This window comes from Hibiscus syriacus, unplaced genomic scaffold (assembly GCF_006381635.1).
Source record: "Hibiscus syriacus cultivar Baekdansim isolate YM2019G1 unplaced genomic scaffold, ASM638163v2 tig00109972_pilon, whole genome shotgun sequence".
NCBI classification, from domain to species: domain Eukaryota; kingdom Viridiplantae; phylum Streptophyta; class Magnoliopsida; order Malvales; family Malvaceae; genus Hibiscus; species Hibiscus syriacus.
Genome location: NW_024062543.1, coordinates 1,280,226 through 1,302,159, shown reverse-complemented (window position 1 = coordinate 1,302,159; position 21,934 = coordinate 1,280,226). Strand labels below are relative to the sequence as shown.

At 32.1% G+C, this 21,934-nt stretch overlaps 1 protein-coding gene and 1 pseudogene across 1 annotated transcript; one reads left to right on the top strand and one right to left on the bottom strand.

The window, feature by feature from the left end:
• Nucleotides 1-7,357: 7,357 nt before the first annotated feature.
• On the bottom strand, nucleotides 7,358-8,856 carry LOC120211254 (annotated as a pseudogene).
• A 10,251-nt stretch (nucleotides 8,857-19,107) lies between these two features.
• Nucleotides 19,108-19,971, top strand: LOC120211303 (YDG domain-containing protein At5g47160-like). Its single transcript, XM_039209876.1, has one exon. It carries the CDS (start codon nucleotides 19,108-19,110, stop codon nucleotides 19,969-19,971), a length of 864 nt encoding a protein of 287 aa, XP_039065807.1.
• Nucleotides 19,972-21,934: the final 1,963 nt, after the last annotated feature.

The following is a 21,934-nucleotide window of genomic DNA, read 5'->3' as shown; positions in this document are numbered from 1 at the left end:
GGTGGAACTTGACCTGAAGACTTTGGTGTTGATGTGTTACAGATGACTCATTCGTCGTGAAGTAAGGTCAACCTATTAGGGTATGATACCCTTCGTTGTGAAGTTGTATATGTATATGGCCCCTTTGTCGTGAAGTTGAGCCTGAGAATGGGATTTCCTTCGTCGTGAAGTTGAAATCCAATGTAAGTTGCGTTGTTTCGAGGCCAATATCCTTCGCTGCGAAGTTGAAATTGACTCTGAAACTGGAAAGTGTGTTGACAGAGACTCCTTCTTTGAGTTGAATATCCTTCACCGTGAAGTTAAAATCCAATCTAAAGATGGATGTTGCTTGTGTGCACGATTCCCTTCGTTGTGAAGTTGAAACCGTTGGTGACCCCTTCGTCGTGAAGTTGAGTCTGGAATTGGATATCCTTCGTCGTGAAGTTGAAATCCAAGTAAGTAGCATTGTTCCAAGTCCAATATCCTCCGTCGTGAAGTTGAAATTGGCTCTGGAACCGGGAAATTGGTTGTTGACAACCAGCCGTCCCTTCGTTGTGAAGTTGAACTTGTGTTGTCTCGAGTCCAACATCCTTCGTTGTGAAGTTGAAATTGATTCTGAATGAAATTTTGTTGACAAGCAGCGGTCCCTTCGTCGTGAAGTTGAACTTGCGTTGTCTGGAGTCCAATATCCTTCGTTGTGAAGTTGAAATTGGCTCTGAGATTGGGAAGTTGTTGTTGACAAGCAGCGGTCCCTTCGTCGTGAAGTTGAACTTGCGTTGTCTGGAGTCCAATATCCTTCGCTGTGAAGTTGAAATTGGCTCTGAAATCGGGAAAATTTGTTGACAACCAGCGGTCCCTTCGTTGTGAAGTTGAACATACGTTGTCTGGAGTCCAATATCCTTCGATGTGAAGTTGAAATTGGCTCTGAAATTGGGAAGTTGTTTATTGACAACCAGCGGTCCCTTCGTCGTGAAGTTGAAATTAGCTCTGAAATTGAGAAGTTGTTTGTTGACAATCAGCCGCCCCTTCGTCATGAAGTTGAGCTTGTGTTGTCTTGGATTCAAGATCCTTCATTGAGAAGTTGAAATTTACTCTCGAGCAAATTGTGAGTTCGAGAGAAAATTTTCAATCGGTAGCTTCTTGATGCCGAGCTAAGCAACCACCATCGTTCTTTAAAGGCGCTTACGAATCAAGTATCCTTGACTCTAAAAGCTGCAAAAATCATGTATGCTAAAATGAGGAATGTGATGCACCTAATTATGTCTAAGATGCATGCAACATGAATGAATTATGTGTTATCTCTTCGTGCTTTGTCTGCCAATCTGGTCCATGGAATTGATCGTGCCCCATTTGCCTCTCGAGCCTGGGCTTTACAGACATTTCATATCTGAGATTGTTCTGTTTGAAAATGTTTTTCTCATTTTTCTTGTTTCAGGAGAGAAAACGATAAAAATGTTGTAAAATATTATTCGCAATTGAATCAAATTATAAACGTGAGTTCAAAGAATATCAAAGGAATCAATGACTCTTTTAACGTTTTCAGAGTTACAGCTCTTTGAACAGCGTTCAAATGGATGGGTTGGCTTTAGCTTGGCCTCCTTTCTAAGGTTTTGGTAAAAAAAATGTCATTTTTTTTGAAATATCACAACATGCTTTGGCACTTCAATTGAGTGCGGACAAAATGACGCAACTAGCATGATCACTTACTAGACCTTTTATTTCAGTCCTCTGAAATCTTCTATTTGTTCAAGCTTTGTAGGCTCCTCTAACAAAGGTAGTGCAAAAATATCGGTCTAAAAATGAAATTCTTGAGTGCTCATGTGAAATTGACTATAACAGGTGTTTCTTGACTCCCTTAGTCCATCATTACCGAAAATTTTTTGCTTAGATAAATTTGATTTAATTTGCCGCGTTATCTGGCTAGCTGAATCCATAAAGCCAGGGCGTTTAACCAATTGCTTTAGAGAGACAACTTAATATTATAATCACTTTTATCAAGTTAACTGAAGGGTTCATCTCATCACAAAGTCTTCAGCCTGACAAAAGCAGTGGAGCAAACACCGAATTACCAAGTGTTCGAACAATGTCATGGTTTGAATGTAATCTATTCATAAAGCCAGGGCTTTCGAGTTTCCTCTATAACCAATTGCCTTAGTGGAATAGCTCAGTTTTACGGATTTAATTTCTTAAGATTGTAAAGAAAAACCTGTTATAGTCTAGGTATTTTGTTGAAAGTTAAAAAATTTCATTTTTAGAGTTCAATTTCCAAGCAACTGACCTAAACTAGATTCACCTGCTCGACTATTCCATCTGTGAAGATCATTATCATCACTGAACGTCTTAAATAAAAAGTATAATAATGTCATATGCAAAAGGATGCCCCATGTTGTCCGCACCATATGAAAAGAAAATGTTATATTGATTAACCGCAAGAGCAGGGTACAGTATTTGAGGGTATATTCTGGGTAAGGTCAAAATCCTTGTTTTAAACTGCGTCAAAGATCTGTAACTTTGAACCATTTACATAGTTTCTTAATTCATATGATATTCAAAGAATTGCAAGTTTGCAAATGTGATTCATTGCTTAACATCTTTAAAGTAACATAAACTTCTTTAAAAGTCTTTACAAAAACTTGAGAAATAATGAAAAAACAGATTCAAACAGAATGCCTCAAATGATGAAATGATCTTCCTCACTTGGATGCCCTCAAGTTGTTGAAGTCGATCCGATTCTTGTTACGTATTTTCTGTATGATTCTCTTGATTGTGGAGTAATTCTCGATAGTGCGCCCTGGGACTCCGCTATGATTTTCGCAATGAGCGTTCTCATCATACCACATGGGGTACGGGGCTTCATGGATTTCCCTGGATATGGTGACACCACATGTGTGTGTCAAAAGGTTATTTGTAGAGCTCTTTGTAGGTCATGGGAATAGGGTCGAAATGTTCCCATTTTTTATGAAACATGTGAAGATAGTTAATGTGAATGTAAAGAAATGAACAAAATGCAAAATGTTTAAATGCATGATGCATGAAATGTCCGAGGCATTGATCCGAAAAATGTGCCTATTATCCTGAATAATCCTTATTGGGGACAAGAATGTTACGTCTGAAGAGACAAAAAACTCTTTGATGGTATAGATCCCGCACAACCTTGGGAAAGTTGATTCGTCTTCCGCTTTTTCACCGGTTGAATATCCTGTCGAACCATTCCGGTTCCTTTGGCTAAACTTGTGCGGGTGATGAGTTGTTTGCCCCAAAAAAAGTCTCGAATGACTGCATCTCCGGCCTTCACTCTATGCCGAGCTCGTTCCAAACGAAAGTGCCATTGGAGCCCTCCATCCGAAGTTTGTTGACTTGTTTTTGGAATTCATCAATGATGGTCTCCGGCTTAGCTAGGGTTTCACCATCTTGTTCTCGTAATTTTCGAAAGGACTCTCCGGGTCAGTAACCGTTTCCTCGTCTTGCCCCTGCAACCTTTTTCTCTGAGTATTCTTTGATCACGGTTGGACTTCTGAGATTTTTATCTCTTTGTATTATAACTCCTTTGTCTATTAATGCAGATTATTTATGTTTAACAAACACATTTTTGGTGGATCAACACCTCGTTTAAATGATGCGAATGATGAAAACAAAACAAAAGAGAACAATTAATGAAAAATGTTAGTGAGGTGAAAATAATAAAAAACAATCATGAAAATAAAAGTCCTACCCCACATGATATCTACCCCACATGCTTATGATTCCTACCCGGACATGATCTCTATCCCGCATATTAATTTTGAACTAGTCCTAACCGTATACATTTCTAGTTCACATGCTTTGAACAAAAAGTAAAGCAGGAAATAAAATCAAAGCAACCTAGGGTTTGGAATGAGGTTTCGGGGTGGGCTCTAATTCTCCATAATCTCCCGGTTTAGGTTCTAAAAAGGTACTCGAGTTCTCCTTGCTGGTGCCCCCTTGGGCTTGCCAGACCCTTAGTCCTAAGCCCATTACAAGCTTGTGTGGACTAAGTTAAACTCGAGAGGAAACATTCCCTTATGCCCGCACGGTGAATAAATTCACACGAAGACATAAGGTACATGAATCCCGAAGGCTACTTGCTAGGCCCGCACGGTGAATAAATTCACACGAAAGCGTCGCTTTTACCCCCACTTAAATAGGGTCCGGAGCTCGGGTATAGCACCTGAGATAGAAACTTTTCAAAAAATCTCTGAAATCATAAAAAAATGTTAGTACAACTATTTATTTGAAAAATAATCAAAGGTAAATAACTGGAATCGAATAAATAAATTTAAATTTAAATTTACCATTTTCGCATAAAAAGACAACCGAAAATTAATTTCGGCCTGACTCACTTACCTGTCCCCAGCAGAGTCGCCAAGCTGTCGCAACCGTCTTTCGGTTGGGCCCCGGGATTGGGCTTCGACTTAGGGAAATGGATTGGAGTCGCCACCGACCACTTTAAAACGAATTTAGGTGGGCCGGACACCATCTTTCCTGATCTGCGTTGTACCAGAAACGTATCGGGTTCGGGAGTCGGTTACGGTCAAGGAAGGATTAGCACCCTTGAATCGCCCTTTCGGTACCAATTAATTTATCAGTTGTCTTAATTGCGAAAAATTAAAATTTAAATTAGAATTTAAAAAAAAACCGATTCGAATTGCTTACCTTTGATTAGTTGAAAAGTATCCCTAAAGTAAAAAATATTGTTAGATTAAAAAATATATATATAAAAAAAAGAAAAAAAAATATTAATATAATAAAAAGATAAAACAGATAAATAAACGTTAGTAAAAATAAATAAATAAATAAACCAATCAATAAAAAGTACCAAAATAAATGAAGTTGAAAGATGGCATGACTAAACAAGGATTAACCCTTAGAAAATCCAAAACTCTTCAATTTACACAAACAAATTTAAAGGGAAAACACAATAATTAAAGGGAAAACACGTCAATATACACAAATCAATGTTATTAGCTTGTGGGTCCCCTCCCACTAAATTATGCGTTCCAGAACATACATATAACCTTAAGCTTAAGGTTATGAAAATCACTTTTCCAACAGTAGCCTTATGAGCTTGAATCAGGCACTTGCTCTGTCAAACGTCGACTAGGCCGATGCGGATCTGGAGATGAAGCTTCGGCACCTTATTTCCGACGACCTCTCTTCTTTTCGGTGAAGATCGTCCAAAGATGAGTATCCCCTCTCTCGTGTCTTGTTGGTTTCCCTCACTCTCTAGTTTGGTTATGGGTTGATCTCCGTTCCCCCCTTTTCCTCCTTATTTTTGCCTCAATTTATAGCCATGAAACTGGCTATTTTTAGATAGATTTGTAGAGTCCTATTCAAACTGAAACGCTCCTTTATTCAGTTTTAGAGTCCCACTTGGACTCAAATGCCTTGATTTAGTATTTTGACTTGGTTGTTATTCTTGTTACCGAGAAATACGAGGATAGTATTGTTGGGCAAAAAATTAGTGTCTACAAAAGCGTTATATAAAACATTAATTTTTTTTCTACCGAAAATATTAATATCGAGTTCTACCGGAAATTAGTTAATAAAATTAACATTTCCGATAAAAAATAATATTTTTAATAAAATTTTACCGTAAATATTAAAAAATATTAACACTTCTAATAAAAGATTTCTTTAACCGTATTCCCGTGAAATTCTATATATATTTTTCTTAAATAAAACATGAAGGATTTGTGAATGATCATGAAAATAATGGAATAAAATAAAAACATTAAGATTTGAATGGAAAACGAGGTGGGATGTTGACAAGTGATGGGGCTGGCTGTCACTGAAGAGGGAAAGAAATAGCCCCGAGTAACGAGGAGGAACCCAATTTATTCCAAGACGTCGACGTTTTAAACCGTTTCCCTTCTCTCCCTCTCCCACTCTCTTTCAGTAGCGCGTCATTCAAAATTTTGTAAACTCCATTCTCATAATGTAATGCATTTATAAAAAAGGGTAATCTACATCTTTAAATAAAATAATTAAAAATGATGATTTGATATTTCTTAAATATTGGATAGTATTATATTACATTATCTTCGAATAATATCATTGTTGATAATTCAAGAAATACATTAAGGAAAAGCATAATCAATATGTAAAAATGGAACTATTAGTGCTCGTCAAATTAATTAAAACATTAATGACAATGATGATACATAAAATGAAATGAATCTAAACGTATATGATATGTTATTCAAACACAAGACTAAGTCTGTATACAAATTCATTTTTCTTTTATATATAATCAATTATTAAATAATTTTTTAATTAACTTCAATAATTTAAATTTATAAGATCAAATTCGAATTCTACCGTCGTCATTCTTGATGAACAATCTATAAAATTTTATGTAAACCACAATTAAATCTTAAGTACGTCGGGTCATTCCTAATCTGACTTTAATAATTGATTTTGCAAAAGAAAAGTGCGCGTGGAAAGGGAATGGGTACAAAAATATAAGAAGTAGAACAAAACTGAAATTTGTGTGGGAAAGCGGGAACTATGGCAGTGGGAGAAGATGAACGGCTACGATGCGACCACATCGTTTACTGTGGGAAAGACCACGTGCTTTGTATTAAATGCAACCTGTCACTGATTTTCGTGGTTTATGCGGGGCCAATAGTCGAGGCAATTATGATTGGACACGTGGCGTCCCAACATTCGCTGTCCTTTAGGCTTGTATAGGTAATTGTGGGTTAATGATGAGAAAAATAAACGCAGAGATGCTGTCACCCAGATGCTCAAAAATGATTTACATTTTTTGAATCGGAGAATAAGGTAAAAATCTGATTTTGGTGCCTGTAATATGCTTAAATTTTGGATTCAGTTTCAAGTTTAAACTTGACATAATTTGGACTGTTGACTTTGTTGTTAGTTAGTCCAAACAGTTAGTATTGGAGAATGGAAATGCTTTATGCTTCGACTGCAGACCGAATCCGAACCGGATAACCGGGCTTGAGACAAAGCTTGACATTGGATGGCTTTCGGTCTTGAACCTGCTTCATTATGCTTATTTCCTTATAGGGTGCTGAGTTTGAGCTAGAGAAGCACAAATGAGGGCAGTGAATGAGGCAACCAACGGTAGTATGTATGGAACTTGACGCAGTTCTTCAAAAGGAAGATGCTTACCGAAACGTCAATTGCTAGACGAAATTCGAAAACCTGTTTCTTTTCATATAAAGGGTTTTTTCAACATTTACTAACATAAAGCCGAAACCAGATATAGGTCAATCATCAATTCAGTTGATTGATAAAGAGGTCAAATTACATAACATTATAGATGAAATTAGAAACTTCAAAAGTATCTTCATGAGAATCATCATGAATCAAACCGTCTTAGATTAGCATTCAAAATTCTTCAGTCCTGTAAATCTTTATTCTATTCGAACTATTTTGCGGTTCATATACCTAAGCCAGCATATATCGTCGAAGAAATCATCTGTGCTGCTATGATTGCTCTTCATTTGAAGAATCCTTATTACCATCGTCTTCAAGTTTTTCCCATACTTCAAAAGGGACTCTAGAGTGCTCATTTTCTGTTCAGCGTTCAGTGGTGATCTTACGTGGACCACAACTTCCTCTAGGCATGGAATCACAAAGCTCTGTTCTACCTGCAAACACATTTTCACTTATAAGCACATATTCAACCTTGAAAGTATATAATTCGGCAAAAGAGTCTGACGATAATACTGCATTACTGCTTTGCCTATGATATTATATCTTTACATTTTTCAGGCTGTTTTTCTGGCAAAGAGCAGCAAACATGGCTCCATGAATATCAAACTTCTGCAGCTTGGGATGGCTATTAAAAAACTCAACAAAGTCGACTTCTGGAAAGGGCAAAAGGGACTCCAAATCACCCGTGAATTCAACCTTCATGTAGAGATGCTTCACCTCACTAGACCACTCTACCATTTTGCTTATTGCATCCCAACACCATTGGACACCCCTCATCGATAAGGATTCAAGGGCTGAAAGCTTCCGAAAGTCCACCATGTATACTCTGCCTAAATGCATCACAAAGCAAACCAGTAGGTAAATTTCAAGTTCAAGTTGTTCCTAGTTCCTAGGTGAAAATGGAAAAGCATACCAGACACGTATGAGAAATAGTTACCAGTATTGTTAGCAATTGAAAGCTTCCTCAGGCATGTTGTCTCTCGAACCCGAATCCAACTACAACCTTGCACCTCAAGGAGTTCGATTTTCGGACAAGTGAGAGAAAGGGAACAGTTCCCCAAGCCATAAAAATCCAACTTACACTTCTCTAAATACGGCAACGCAACTGAAAATGATCTAACCCCTTCACAACCAAGCAGTACTAAATTAGTCAAGTTAGGGCAAGCACTTAGTGCAGCAGATAATGCAGGATCCTCCAACCTTGCTCCAACAATTTCAAGGCTTTCTAGGTTTTTAAAAACATCCCACTTGGGTGGGTTAGCCATTAGCACACTCCAAAGACTCCAAATTCTTGGCTGCACTAATGCAGTCCAATTTGGAAGGACTATCACCACAAGCCTGGTAATCAGTTATATTATCCATTCTGAGCTCAAGATACTTGAGCGATGAATGCACCAGTGATAGCCATGAAGCAATACCTGAAATGGTGAATGAACTGTAAACAACAAGCTCCTCTAAACACACAATTTCCGAAAGCATTTTCCAGACTACCACATCCGGGCTATCATTGCCGGAGTAACCATCGAAGGAGTTACGAGGAAAGTAGAGACTCTTAAGGTAAGGTAATGACTCCTTCCATCTCTTGGATACGCAATTGCAAACTGCAACATCCCGAGCATTGTTGAAGTGTGACAAAATGTACTGGACAATGGCATCAGGAAGATAATCCATTCACTGAGAAATATCACCAAACACGTAACGGTCAATAATTACTGCAGAAACTGACAGGATAAACCAATCCAAGGATAATCCATAACGAACTAAATACTAAATAAAACGAATCCGTAGAAATTATTTAATTTTGAACTGAAACAGTTATTTGCTGGCTGCTAATATAATCATTCAGGTAAAAAACTAGAGTACCAGTACTGAATAATATTCACTCCGATAAATCAAAATTCATAAGACGAAGTTAAAATTTGGGTAACAGCTAAATCATGCCCATGCCAGAGTACTTAGATTTGATACCATATTGTATCGTGCAAAAAATGAATTAAACTTTTCTGGTGAAATCACCCAGAAACCAAGGGAGAGAAAGAGATTAACATTGCATACAAATATACTCGAAAGCATGAAACACGAAGAACCCAGATAAGATATGAACATTTTAAGATAAACCCACAATGAATTTGGACAAAAAAAACCTTCAAAATTACAATCAAATTTAAACATATGAAGCCATCAAAGAGAGAAAAAAAATGGGAAGAAAGGATGGAGCCTTACAGTGAGGGAAATAATATGAAGAGATGGTGATGAATAAACAGATCTGAGAGAAGATCTACTTTGAAATTTGAAAAGTGTGCTTTCAATTTTTAAAAACTTTGACAGAGGATTCTCTTGTTTCGTTTTTCTTTATTGTTACTGCATGGATTTTCAAATTTTCGAAAATATTTTGACCGTTCAACAACGGCCCATTTATTAAAATGCTTTGATTCGTATCAAAGAATAATTCTTTTTTACTTCCAGTAAAAAATAATAGTGATATGTGGGCTTTTTACCCTCCATGAAAATATTTACGATAAATTTAGTCATTTAGGTAAAGTATATAAATGATTCTTTATGATATTGCTTTATTAAGTTATTTGACTATTAAAAGTTATAAAATAGTCATATGACTATAAAATATTATTTTATTAAGTCATTTGATAATTAAAAGTTATAAAATATTCACATGATTATTCATTATGTTCTAAAATCGTCATTTTTATTAAAAAAATGACAGTATTCTAAGTTGAACATTAAACGACTGACTATGATGTGATAAAATTTGATCATAGAATCTTAAATGACTATTATATCTCAGTAATCATGTTAACATCCAACTTAGACAACTTTTAATTTTCTAATGGAAAATGACGAATTTAGAACATAATGAATAGTCAAGTAATCATATTTGTAACTTTTAATAATCGATGAACTCAACAAAGCAATATTCTATAGTCAAAGAATAATTTTATAATTTTTAATAGTTATGGACTTAATAAAATAATACCCTATAATCGAATGCTATTTGTGTACTTTACCCCTAGATTATAGGTCTAATCCTTTTAATGGAACTTGTTATTGTGTTCAAAAAAAACTTGTTAATGTGAAAAGGTAAAACTACTAATTCATCACTTATCATTGACTATATTCATGTTTCGGTCTTTAAACTTTAAAAAGTTTATATTTGATCACTCAAATTTTTTATATCACTCGAACCTAAAAAAACATGGTGAAATAGACAATTTAATGCTGATAATAAATGTTTTTTTCAATGTGGAAGTCACATGTTGTCCACCTATTTTTTCCTTTTTTTATTTATTTTTTCCCATAAAAATGAAAATTTAGGGTTTGTTTGGTTCTAAAAAATATTTTTCATTTTCTATTTTTATTTTCAGAAGATAGTTTTCATTTTCAATTTTTTGAAAATTAGAAAACATGTTTGGTTAATATAAATGAAAACTTGATTTCAAAACTAAAATAGTACAAATGTATGTGGTATCTTAATTTTTAAAATATAAATAAAAAAATAAATATTAAATATTAAATAATTAAATTAAACTATAATTATTTAAAAAATCATTACATAAATTTAACATGTGAATTATGTAAATATAAAATAATGAAATTGATAGGAAATTTCATAAAAAAAATTAGTTTAGTTTATAATAAGAATATAATGTTAATGCATATTTAACATCAATTAAATTTAAAAATATACAAAAATATTGTTATAATCAATAGCACAAAAAAAATGTCATTAACATAAAAAATATGTTTAGTGGTAATTGAGACTCTCAAAATTTTGAGAAAAATAATTAGTGTAGTCTCTGAACGTTTTTTGTACCAAATATGATCATTAAACTTAGAAAAAATAATCTAACCTCTTAAATAGTGGAATCAAACGTTGATTTTCATGACACTTATATAATAGTTCACAAACTTAAATGGTAATCTACAATATTGATCTGATAGTTCACGATACTGTTGTGACAGTACTCGATGAACGATGATGTGGTAGATGGACTTAATTGATTATTTTATAAAGTTTGAAGATTTTTTTTAAAAATAAAAAATAAAAAATGCATTTAGATTAAAATATAAACAATTATTAAGATATTCAATACATTAAATATAAAAGTACTACAAAATTTAATTAAGGACTACATTGAGTGTAAAAAAATGTAGGGACTATATTATTTTTTTTTACAAAAGTTTGAGGGTTTCAAATATCATTAAATCAAAAAAAATTGTTTGAATGATTTAAACATGTGTAAGTTAAGTTAAAAAAAATCTAGATATCATATTTTAAAAAAAATAAAAAAAAATTAAAATATTGAAAATATCTTTTTTATGTTTTTATATTTTCACTTATATTTGTTTTCATTTAAAAAAAATCATTTTTCAATTTTACAACCAAACATGTTTTCTTCAATGTTTTATATTTTATAAGAAAATGAAAATGAAAATGAAAATAACATATAGTTTCTAAAACCAAACGGACCCTAAAAATTTTATCTTTATGTTACAATGCCACAGAAACTATCATTCTTGGTTTTTTCTATGATCACTCAAAATAACGACGAATTCACTTATTACTTCCACTAATTTAGATCTTTCTAATATCTTTCAAAACTTGAGAAACTCGTCCCTACACTAAAAAATACAATTTCAATTTACAATCTCTATCATCCGATCAGCTTGAAATTATGCTATATATTTTATCTCGTTCTTCTTCACCTTTCGACTATAGAGATTTGAAGTGAGACACTTCAATATTAATAAATCAAATCCAAAAAACATCTTTTAAAAAGAAATCATTGTGTTTTCTCTCACAAAAATGGAATAAAAGTTTAGGATATTTTCATTATTTAAAAAAAATATGTCTTGCCATAACATGTTAATTATTTAATGATTAAATAACTAAAACAAGAACAAATGATTAATTATTTTTTTAAAATTTGATGACCAAAACATGAATAAAACTTTGTTTTAATAGAAGTAGCAAATATTATTAAAAAGTGAAAATATCTGAAATTACAATAAGATTTTACAATTATCATCTTACTCTAAATACACAATTTGGACATTTTTCTATAACATTGAAACTAATCACTTTAGATCATATAAGGACTATTCAAGGAAAAGGTTAAAAGGCTAACCAAAAGACTCAAACAGAAAATATATATGAATAAATCTGCATCAGTAGATGATCGCAAAAGGGGATTAAGCTATTAAAAGATTATCAATAACCGTAAATCAGAGTAGAGCATCTAAGAAACTATCCATGAACGTAAAATCATGCATCCAAATTCAATAAGAGGGTCCATAATAGAAAAGATCAACAGGACTACAAATAAGCGTCATATTGATCAATCATGACGTCGTTAAATCCCACCCTGAGGAAATTAAATAAAAGACCAACCAAATGACTGAGAAAGAAAACGAAAAACTTATTACAAAAACCAAAAAAATGTGCCACAAAGGTATAATTATTCTTATTAAAAATTAAAAAGAAATAAAGAGAAAAGAAAATCAATAGACAACAACTAACATCAAAATCAATTTCGCCGCCGACTAAACAAAATAGAAAAAATGATATTGTATATAACAAATGACACAAACTCTAAAGAAAAAGAAGAAAAAAATAAAAGCGACTACAATTTTTTTGATTAAGCTAAGGTGATTACAAAGTAATATTTGATTTTAATACTCTCAACCATTTGACAATAAATACTCAATCACCCTGCTGCAACAACTGATGCTAAAATCAATAATCTCTAAGAATAATAACGATTCATTTAACCACTAAAATAAATTTGTTCGTGAAAAAGTGACTACAATTTTAGAAGATGAATAAAACGAAGGCGACTGATGAATTTTTTAGTTGTAGTTTAACAATGTGAAAAATGACTTTGAAAAGTCTTTATATAATTTTTAAACATAATTCATGGAAGTATAATGCTTTACGATCTTTAACTTTTTCTTACAATGAGAATTGAATTTTATTAAAAAAATAAATGAATTAATCACAATTATATCACACTTAATTATAAAAAGTAGGACAATAATCACGAAAAGGATATAAAAATAAATATATTAAATTTAGAGATATGAAGAAAAAGTGAAATATTCCCTTAAGAATGACAATCGATATAAAAGAACTTAGTAATCTTCATAAAAATTCACTGTCTATATTGAATGAGATGTTCCATGAGGAGTAGTGAGAGAAGCAAACTATCTCGCATGATGTTTCACTACACAATTCTAATTATATATATAACGCCTCGAATATTAGGTTGGTAGTTACAGGTAAACCCGAGTGCATTTAAAAATAAAAATAAAAAAACCATTACAAATCAATATATAATCTTGTCAAAACTCCATGGGAAGATAACTCAATATCTAATCTTGTCAAAACTCCTTGAGAAGTCAACTTAATATCTAATCTTGTCAAAACTTCTTGAGAAGTCAACTCAATATCTAGTCTTGTTAAAACTCCTTGGGAAGACAACCCAATATTTAATCTTGTCAAAATTCCTTAGGATGACAACCCATTACTAGCCTTGTCAAAACACATTAGGAAGACCACCTAATGTCTATTCTGGTCAAATCTCTTTGGTTTCTTCTTCGTAATCCTCAATTGACTTCTTCCTCGTAATCCTCAATTGACTTCTAGAAGATCGAATCAAGACTTTCATTTTAGCAAAAGTTGGTGATACTTATTTGTTGGTTTCCTTACGTAACTCTTCCCCATTTTTCTTTTTGAGCAAGTATTGGTAAGCGCATTGAGGTGATGTGATATTCCCTTTTGAGAAACAAAATTTTATCTTTTCTTTGACCTTGGGAAGACTCCAACCTGGGAAGGTGACATGGTTTTCATCTACTTGAAAAGAGTATTTTTTTTTTTGAATTGGGTTTATAAAGAGAATAACTAAAGTTGTAAATTACCCCTAAAGTTACCTAAAGACTAAAAATCATTTAAATAAACTTAAGTCAAGTAAGGAAAAACATATTCTTCTGCTTCTTTTAGTATTTTAAGCAAAAGTGAAAGTTTTGGTATCTCTCATTCTCATTCCAGTTTTGTAGAGGTAAGAAAGGTAATCTTCACTCCTAGCGCTCCATTTTAAACACACTTTCTCATATTTTGGGTATGATGATTAAGATGAGATTTTAAAGAGGTTTTAGGTTTTAGAATCTTAGAGTGGTTCTAACTCATTTTAAGGTTTAAATCACGTTTCTACCTCTCCTAAGTTATTCGATGGGTCAATGATTCATTCCATATTATTCTAGTGAAAGAAATGGGGGAAGGCTCCAAGAGCAAAGGAAATGAGAAAGTAGTGCTTGGTGAACTTGAGGTTGTTTCTCTGGCTCATAGTTGCAAGGTAACACACTATTAACCTTTCTTTACTGGTTGTAGATCAACATGTATAGTTTTGATGCATGTTTGGGTGTATGAGCCATTTGTGTGCACTTGGGGGTTTAAGCATGGAAACATGGATTTATTGTTATTATTGTGTAAAGTATAAATATTTCATGTTCCTTAAAGTTCTACGTAATCTTTAAACACCATTTTTGGGCCTTGGGATACCTTAAGAGGGTTTTGGAATGTTTTAAAATAATGAAATATAATTTTCTAGGTATAGGGTATCAGTACTGGAAGATCAATATCGATACTGCCCATCGTGAAAAAAAAATAGAAGGATAGTGAAGAGAGTATTGATACCCCATCAAGGAGTATCGATACTTCTCAATTGATATCGATACTCGAGGACTTGTATCGATACTTGATGACTCGATCAAATTATAGTATGTTATTTTGGTATCGATACTTGTAGGAGTATAGATATCTAGGGTAGAGTATCGATACCCCTATATAGGAGTATTGGTACCAAAGTAGTTTTCCAAACATCAAATCAATTATTGGTATCGATACCACGTGAGAGGAATATCAATACTCAAAAAGGAATATCGATACCCTCATAGAATTTTAGGCTATAAGCCTAGCTTGGAATATAATGACGAAATTAAGGGTTTTGATAAGAGAGACATTCTAACTTGATTTCAAGTGAAAACCTTAATAATTGTGTGATAACATAAGATCTTTATGAGGTAAGATTCCATAAGACTTATGCCTTACTTGATGCTCGCTCGGGGAAATGTTAAGGACACCCGAGTTACTTGTGTATGACGTTGGTCTAGTTGAGTAAGAGATTATTCAGATATATCCAAGTCAGTGTTTGAGCACTATGAATGCTAGTTGGATGATGTACCGATGTTAAGTGACCTGTCTATATCCCGAGTACTCTAGAGGAGTAGACTAGCCGAGTGAGTTTTCGATGCTATATGACCCGAACTCAGCTTGTGTTATAGTAGAATTTTAGGCTATAAACCTAGCTTAGAATAGAATGACGAAACCAAGGGTTTTGATGAGAGAAACGTTCTAAATTGATTTCAAGTGAAACCCTTAATAATTGTGTGATAACATAAGATCTTTATGAGATAAGATTACATAAGACTTATGCCTTGCTTAATGCTCGTCCGGGAAAACGTTGAGGACACCCGAGTTACTTGTGTACGATGTTGGTCTAGTTGAGTAAGAGATTACTCGGATAAATCCAAGTAAGTGCTTGAGCACTATGAATGTTAGTTGGACGAGGTGCCGATACTAAATAACCCGACTATATCCCGAGTACTCTATAGGAGTAGACTAGCCGAGTGAGTTTTCGATGCTATATAACTCAGACTCAGCTCGCGTTATATAGAAACGCTAATGATGTGTGACCTAGGTCTTACCTAAGTTTCTTAGTAAGCAAAGAGGGGAAGAGTTTCGTGATGCTAAGTGACCCCAAGCTATACCATGATGCTTACTCTTGTTATTGTGATGTTGTATGCAATGTTCATAACCATACTTATAGCATGCTTACTTGTTGGATGCATGTAATATAATAGGGTTATTTATTTGGCACTAAGATTGTGAGCTCATTATATAGAATGTGTTTCCGTGCACAGGTTAGTATATTGAGTCGTTCAAGGAGCATTATCGTAGCAGGATTTCCAGCATCCCTTACAAAGTATTGTTTGTTACTTGTAGTGGGCATATGTATTCATAAAACCCTTTTTGTTATATTTGTATAAGTAAACTCTGAGATTTTATTATTTTGATTTAGCTCTGGTTTGTAAAAGCATTTTATGACTATTATTAATGTCGTCTCATAAACTTATGGTGTTTTAAAAAATGATTAGCCACTTAGGTGGTTCCGTGTGACATTATGATCATCCGAACATTGAAACGGACCAGATTATGGTATTACAATATAGACAAACAACCTTTTACCAAATAGGAGATTTGACAATACTTAATCACCAACAAACAAATCAAAAAACAAATATTGTAAGTGTTTCTGTGCGAGCAACAAAATAATCGTAAATGTATACGAAAACGTACCAAAACTCATAAAGTTCATGCCACAAGAGCATAGAAAACGTACGCCACAATAGCAGAAAAATTTTTGCGACAAAGACATAGATTCCAAATTAAAATTAAAAGAATTCAAGAAAAAGAAAGAAAGAACGAAGTATAAAAAATAAAAAAAAAACTAATAATCATTGGACAACTAACATTAAAATACTGTCAACAACCAACATTAAAATTAATGTTATCGACTAAATAAAAATAATAAAAAGACGATACAAGAATAATCATGGGCAAAACTTCATGAGAGCTAAGGAGAACATTGGCTCCTGACAATGATTTTTTAAGTATTAGATAATATTAAAAAAAAAAATTTAAATTTTTTTTATCATACTCTCTCAATTAAAGAAAACTATTTTTTTTTGGTAAGAAATAGCAATACTTTAATCTCTTTATAATAAATTTTTAGTTCCGAAAGATAGCACCATTTAAATTGTATGCTATTTAAAATTTTGGGAGAAATCGTTTTTCCACAATAATAGCTTCCGCATAAATGTATTAGACATGTAAATAAATTTTTAAATAATTTGATATAATTATAAAATAATATTTGTTTAAATTTGTTTAATTATTAATAACATATTTTGTAGGCATAAGTATTTGTATCTAAGACCTCAAAAACAATAATCTTTTAGATCACTAGATCACTAAATTAGTTAATATGTAAATAAAGTTAGAAGTGATGGTAAAAATGTAAATATTTCTAGAGATAGTTCGAAAAGGAGACGGGAAAGATTATATTCTTAAAATTTTAAAATTCCTATATAATTTGAATATTGTATTTATATTTTTTATTAATAATATAATATTATATCAAAACTCATCAGATATGTTATTAATAATCTAATTATATATCTTTTAATATTTTATAATTATATATATATATATATTAAACCTTACGTGGATTGAGCAGGCTGAGGACAATTTTGGAGCCGAGGGGTAGCTACCTGTACATAGATGTCAATGTTTTCCCAAATTTGTTCTTTTTCGGCTTCGTTTGTCATTTTGCTTTTAAAGAATTATTTTAAAAATATTGTGAAAAATATGAAATTTAAATGGTTTAGTATTATTGTTAAAAATTTATTTTTTTTTAAATAAAAAGAAATAAGTTTAGATATATTTTAGAATTAAAAATAAATAAATTATTAAAATTTAGTAACATCTTTATTAACTAACATCATCATTCATAAAAGTTTTAAATTATTAAATATTTTAAATTATATTTATTCTTTTTGTCTGTTTTTTTATCCCGTTATATGAAAAAGCTTTTGAAAGCATACCATGCAGGACCCGTCTTCTACCTATGGGTTGGTAAATACAAACAAATGTTGAGGTAAAATGAGAGAAAAAAAAAGTGTGACAAAAAATAAAAAAGTGATACGAATTTAGTCTAATACGAATTTATGTATATATATATATATATGATGTGTATTAAAGACACATATTTGTATAAGTACGAGTCGAATGAATCTTTTTAATCTTACATTATTTAGACATATATATTTTTAAGTATTTAAATATAATCTTTTAAACATGTATTTATTTAATGATTTGTACTTGTGCAACTGTATATCTTTAATATATATCATATACATTTATTTTTTAGAGAAAATTCATATAATTTTCTTTATATTTTTAGTCTATCTTTTTATCATATTTTGACATAAGCTCAAGTTAAAAGATGATTTTTATAAGACGCTCTTCATAAAAGGTAATTGATAGTATAAAATATACTTTTGTTCAATGTGATAAAAAAGTGTTAATTCTAGAAATAATCTAATATAGAGTAAGGTGGGAAATTATTTTAAAATAAGTGATATTTAAGTAAAAAAATGGATTTCTGGATTTGATAGCGGAAGCGTATGGACCAAGAAACAATACACAAACCGTACTCCCATTAAGTGTGGACGTGACAGCCAGGCTCTCCGTTAAAAAACCAAAGCATATCTCACTCAATCACCACCGTCCATTCTCAAATCAAGCTCCCACTTCAACATTATTAACCGCCTTCACACCATAACCAAACGTGCTAGCATTGTTTCTTTCTTAACCCTGAAGTCCCGCTGTTTCAATCCAGTTTCCTCCATTGTTGCAAAAGCTATTCCAGGTAAGTTTTCTTTTTCACTCTTCCTTTTTGGATACTACAGCTGAAGACTTTGCCATTGAAGCTTTCTTTATAAACCTTGATTCTTTTATTTGTTTATGGTACCATTTTCTGCATGCTTATTTTAGCCCTACACTCTTCATTTTCCATCTCCATCTGTAGCTTTTGCTCTCTTCTTCTAGAAATCACTAGCTTTGTATGTTTTTTGTGGGTTTCGGTTTGTTTTACAGTTTACTTATTCTTTACTGTTGTAATGGAATCATTGGTCAAGTCTTTTCACTAAATCCCTAGCCTTGCATGTTATTTTTGTGGGTTTTGGGGTTTTGACGTTCTTTCGGGGTGGTTTGGTGGTATACCAGGATTAATAATGGTGGGATCGAATCCGAAACCAGTAAAAGAGGGACCTTTTTCGAAGCCAAAGCAAGCAAAACACGTCCACAAAAACGTGCGCCTTGTTAAGGGTCATCATCCCCAAGAAGTTTGTTCTGAAAAAGAGAAAACTTTCGTTCCAGAATGGTATAAGAGTCGAGAAAATATCAATGGAGCTCTGAAAGTTTTCAGAAGATTACTGGTGAACAAGCAGGAGCGGGACATGATCGCACAAGAACATGGGTTGAGCCCAGAAGCTCGGAAATGTAACGGCATATGGCTCCATATAAGAGTAGCAAAACTCATGGAAGTTTCTGGTCAATGGGTTAACACCACCGGGCAAATAGGATGCATCAGCGGAATCCAAATCGGCCATGAGTTCCATTGGAGGGGCGAGTTATCCATCGTTGGTCTTCACAACAACTTCCACAGGGGAATAGACGTTGTAACATCGGTGTTCGGCAAAACCTGGGCTACTAGCATTGTTGATTCGGGTCGATTCGACAATGCTAGAGTTTCGTCCGACGAGATTACCTACTGCGGCGAAGGTGACAACCCTTGCTACGGCAAGCGAAACAAACACAAAGATCAAACCCTCGATGGGCGAAACCTAGCATTGATCAATAATATGAATGACAAAACACCTGTTAGGGTTATACGGAAGTATACCAGCATTGTCGGTGCTAATGACTCCGGCTACAAGTTTGTTTATGAAGGGTTGTACCAAGTGACTGGATACGAGAAAAAGAGAGGGGAATTTGGGAAGTATGTTTACGAGTTCAAACTGGTTAAGTTGGAGGATTGTCGACAATATGATTCGAAATGGAAGATGGATGTTCGAGCTCATAGGCATCAGGTTTGATGAAGGTTGTAATGGATAATGGAAAGTGATCAGTGAACAATTAGAACATGCATGGTAGATTAGGCAAGGTTTCTTTGTGGAATCCTAGAGGATTCATTTACCTTTTTTTATCCAACTATATACTTGAATTCGATTTCAAAGTTCGTATTTAAAATTTTGCGTACATTATGCATATAGATGCTCTAACTATCATTTTGATTATGTTTTGATCATTTAATCATTTTTTAAATCATTATTATGGTGATGTTTTGATCATATATTATTAAATTTCTTTGGAAACATTATATTGTAAGAAATATATATATAGATCTGTAGAGATAATAAGTATTTTTAACATATTTATCAACAATGTTACACCTGCTAGAATAACTAGGGAAGCACAGAGAGCGTGCAGAACTATCATTGTTAACTATGAATGTGACAATTCATTACCGTTCTATTCTCAAATGTCTATTCTCAAATCGCTATTAATTAAAGTGTTAAGAGATATATTGTTATATTATTATCTCATTATATATATATATATATATATATATATATATATATATATATATATTGACAGAAACCCGTTAGTTTTATTGAAAATAAAAAATATCTAAAATTATAATAAAGATTTACAAATATGATTATAAATTTCAAATATAATTATGATATTTTTTTATTGCTATTGAAATAAAAATTAACTATCTAGATCACATAATAACTAAAGAAAATGTTATAAAACTAACAAAAAAAATTTGAATAAAATAAAGATATAAATAAATTTGATTGTATTGTTATATGAATCACAAAAGGGGATGAAATTACTTAAAGATCATCGACAAATCGTAAATCGTTAAACGACGTGAGAAAACTATCCATGAACGTAAAATGTATATCTAAATCAATCCAATAGTCCAAAATAGAGAATATCATCATGATAACAAATAAGAAACATCTTGATCAGTCGTGAAGATGTCAAATCAAACCCTAAAAAAAGATAAACAAAATAACGGTAAAAAATCGTAAACTACCAAAGGACAGAGAAAAATATGCCACAAAGGAAGAGATAAACGTGTCATAAAGGTAGAGAACATGTCACAAAGACAGAGGACATATCACAAAGACATAATTATTCTTATTATAAATACTAAAAAACAGATAATAGGCGGACGACAATCAACATTAAAATCGGTATCGCCGTCAGTTAAATTAGATTTATTAAGAAGAAAAAAAGGAAAAAAGATGAAGAAGAAAGAGGCTAAGATTTTTTTATAATCTCATTATATATATATATATTCATTATCCAATAATTAAAAATTATCTTCAATAAAATAAATGGTACTTTATATTTATTTTATATTTAACAAAAAAATAATCACCATTACACCGTAACCAACGGTGCTGCATTATTTTAAAACATGTCGAATTTAAAGATCGTTTTAACAATATTTAATGTTTTTTCGTAAATTATTTATAAATTAGTATTTGGATTGATATAATATACTTTTTATTCTACATGTCACGTCATTGATATATATATATATATTATAACTGTAAATTAAAATAGACTATTAAATATTTATTAACCCATTATTCTCGTTTTATTTAATGATTACACTTGAAGTTTTAATTATAAAATTATAATTAGTAGCTTTAATTAACATTATAATTGGTACCTATCACTTTTTAAAACGAGGCTCATGAAATATTTTTAAATTATAAAAATTTTCGCATTATGATTGTTTCTTATAAAACAAAAAAATTAAACATATAAAATTAATTTTTTTACTAAATTTTCTTTACATATGCATACAATAAGAAAAATGATTTTTTATTAAAATATTTTTTTCTAAAATTTAAGATCGTTAAATTTTGAGATCTCATGACATATCACAATTTATATTTGCTAATGATCTTATTAACTAATTTATTATTATCAAATAATTATCTTATATTTTCTTTACATATGCATACAATTAAT

Coding starts and splice junctions, on each gene's coding strand:
- LOC120211303 (XM_039209876.1), top strand. CDS start 19,108: ATGGTGGGATCGAATCCGAAACCAGTAAAAGAGGGACCTTTTTCGAAG.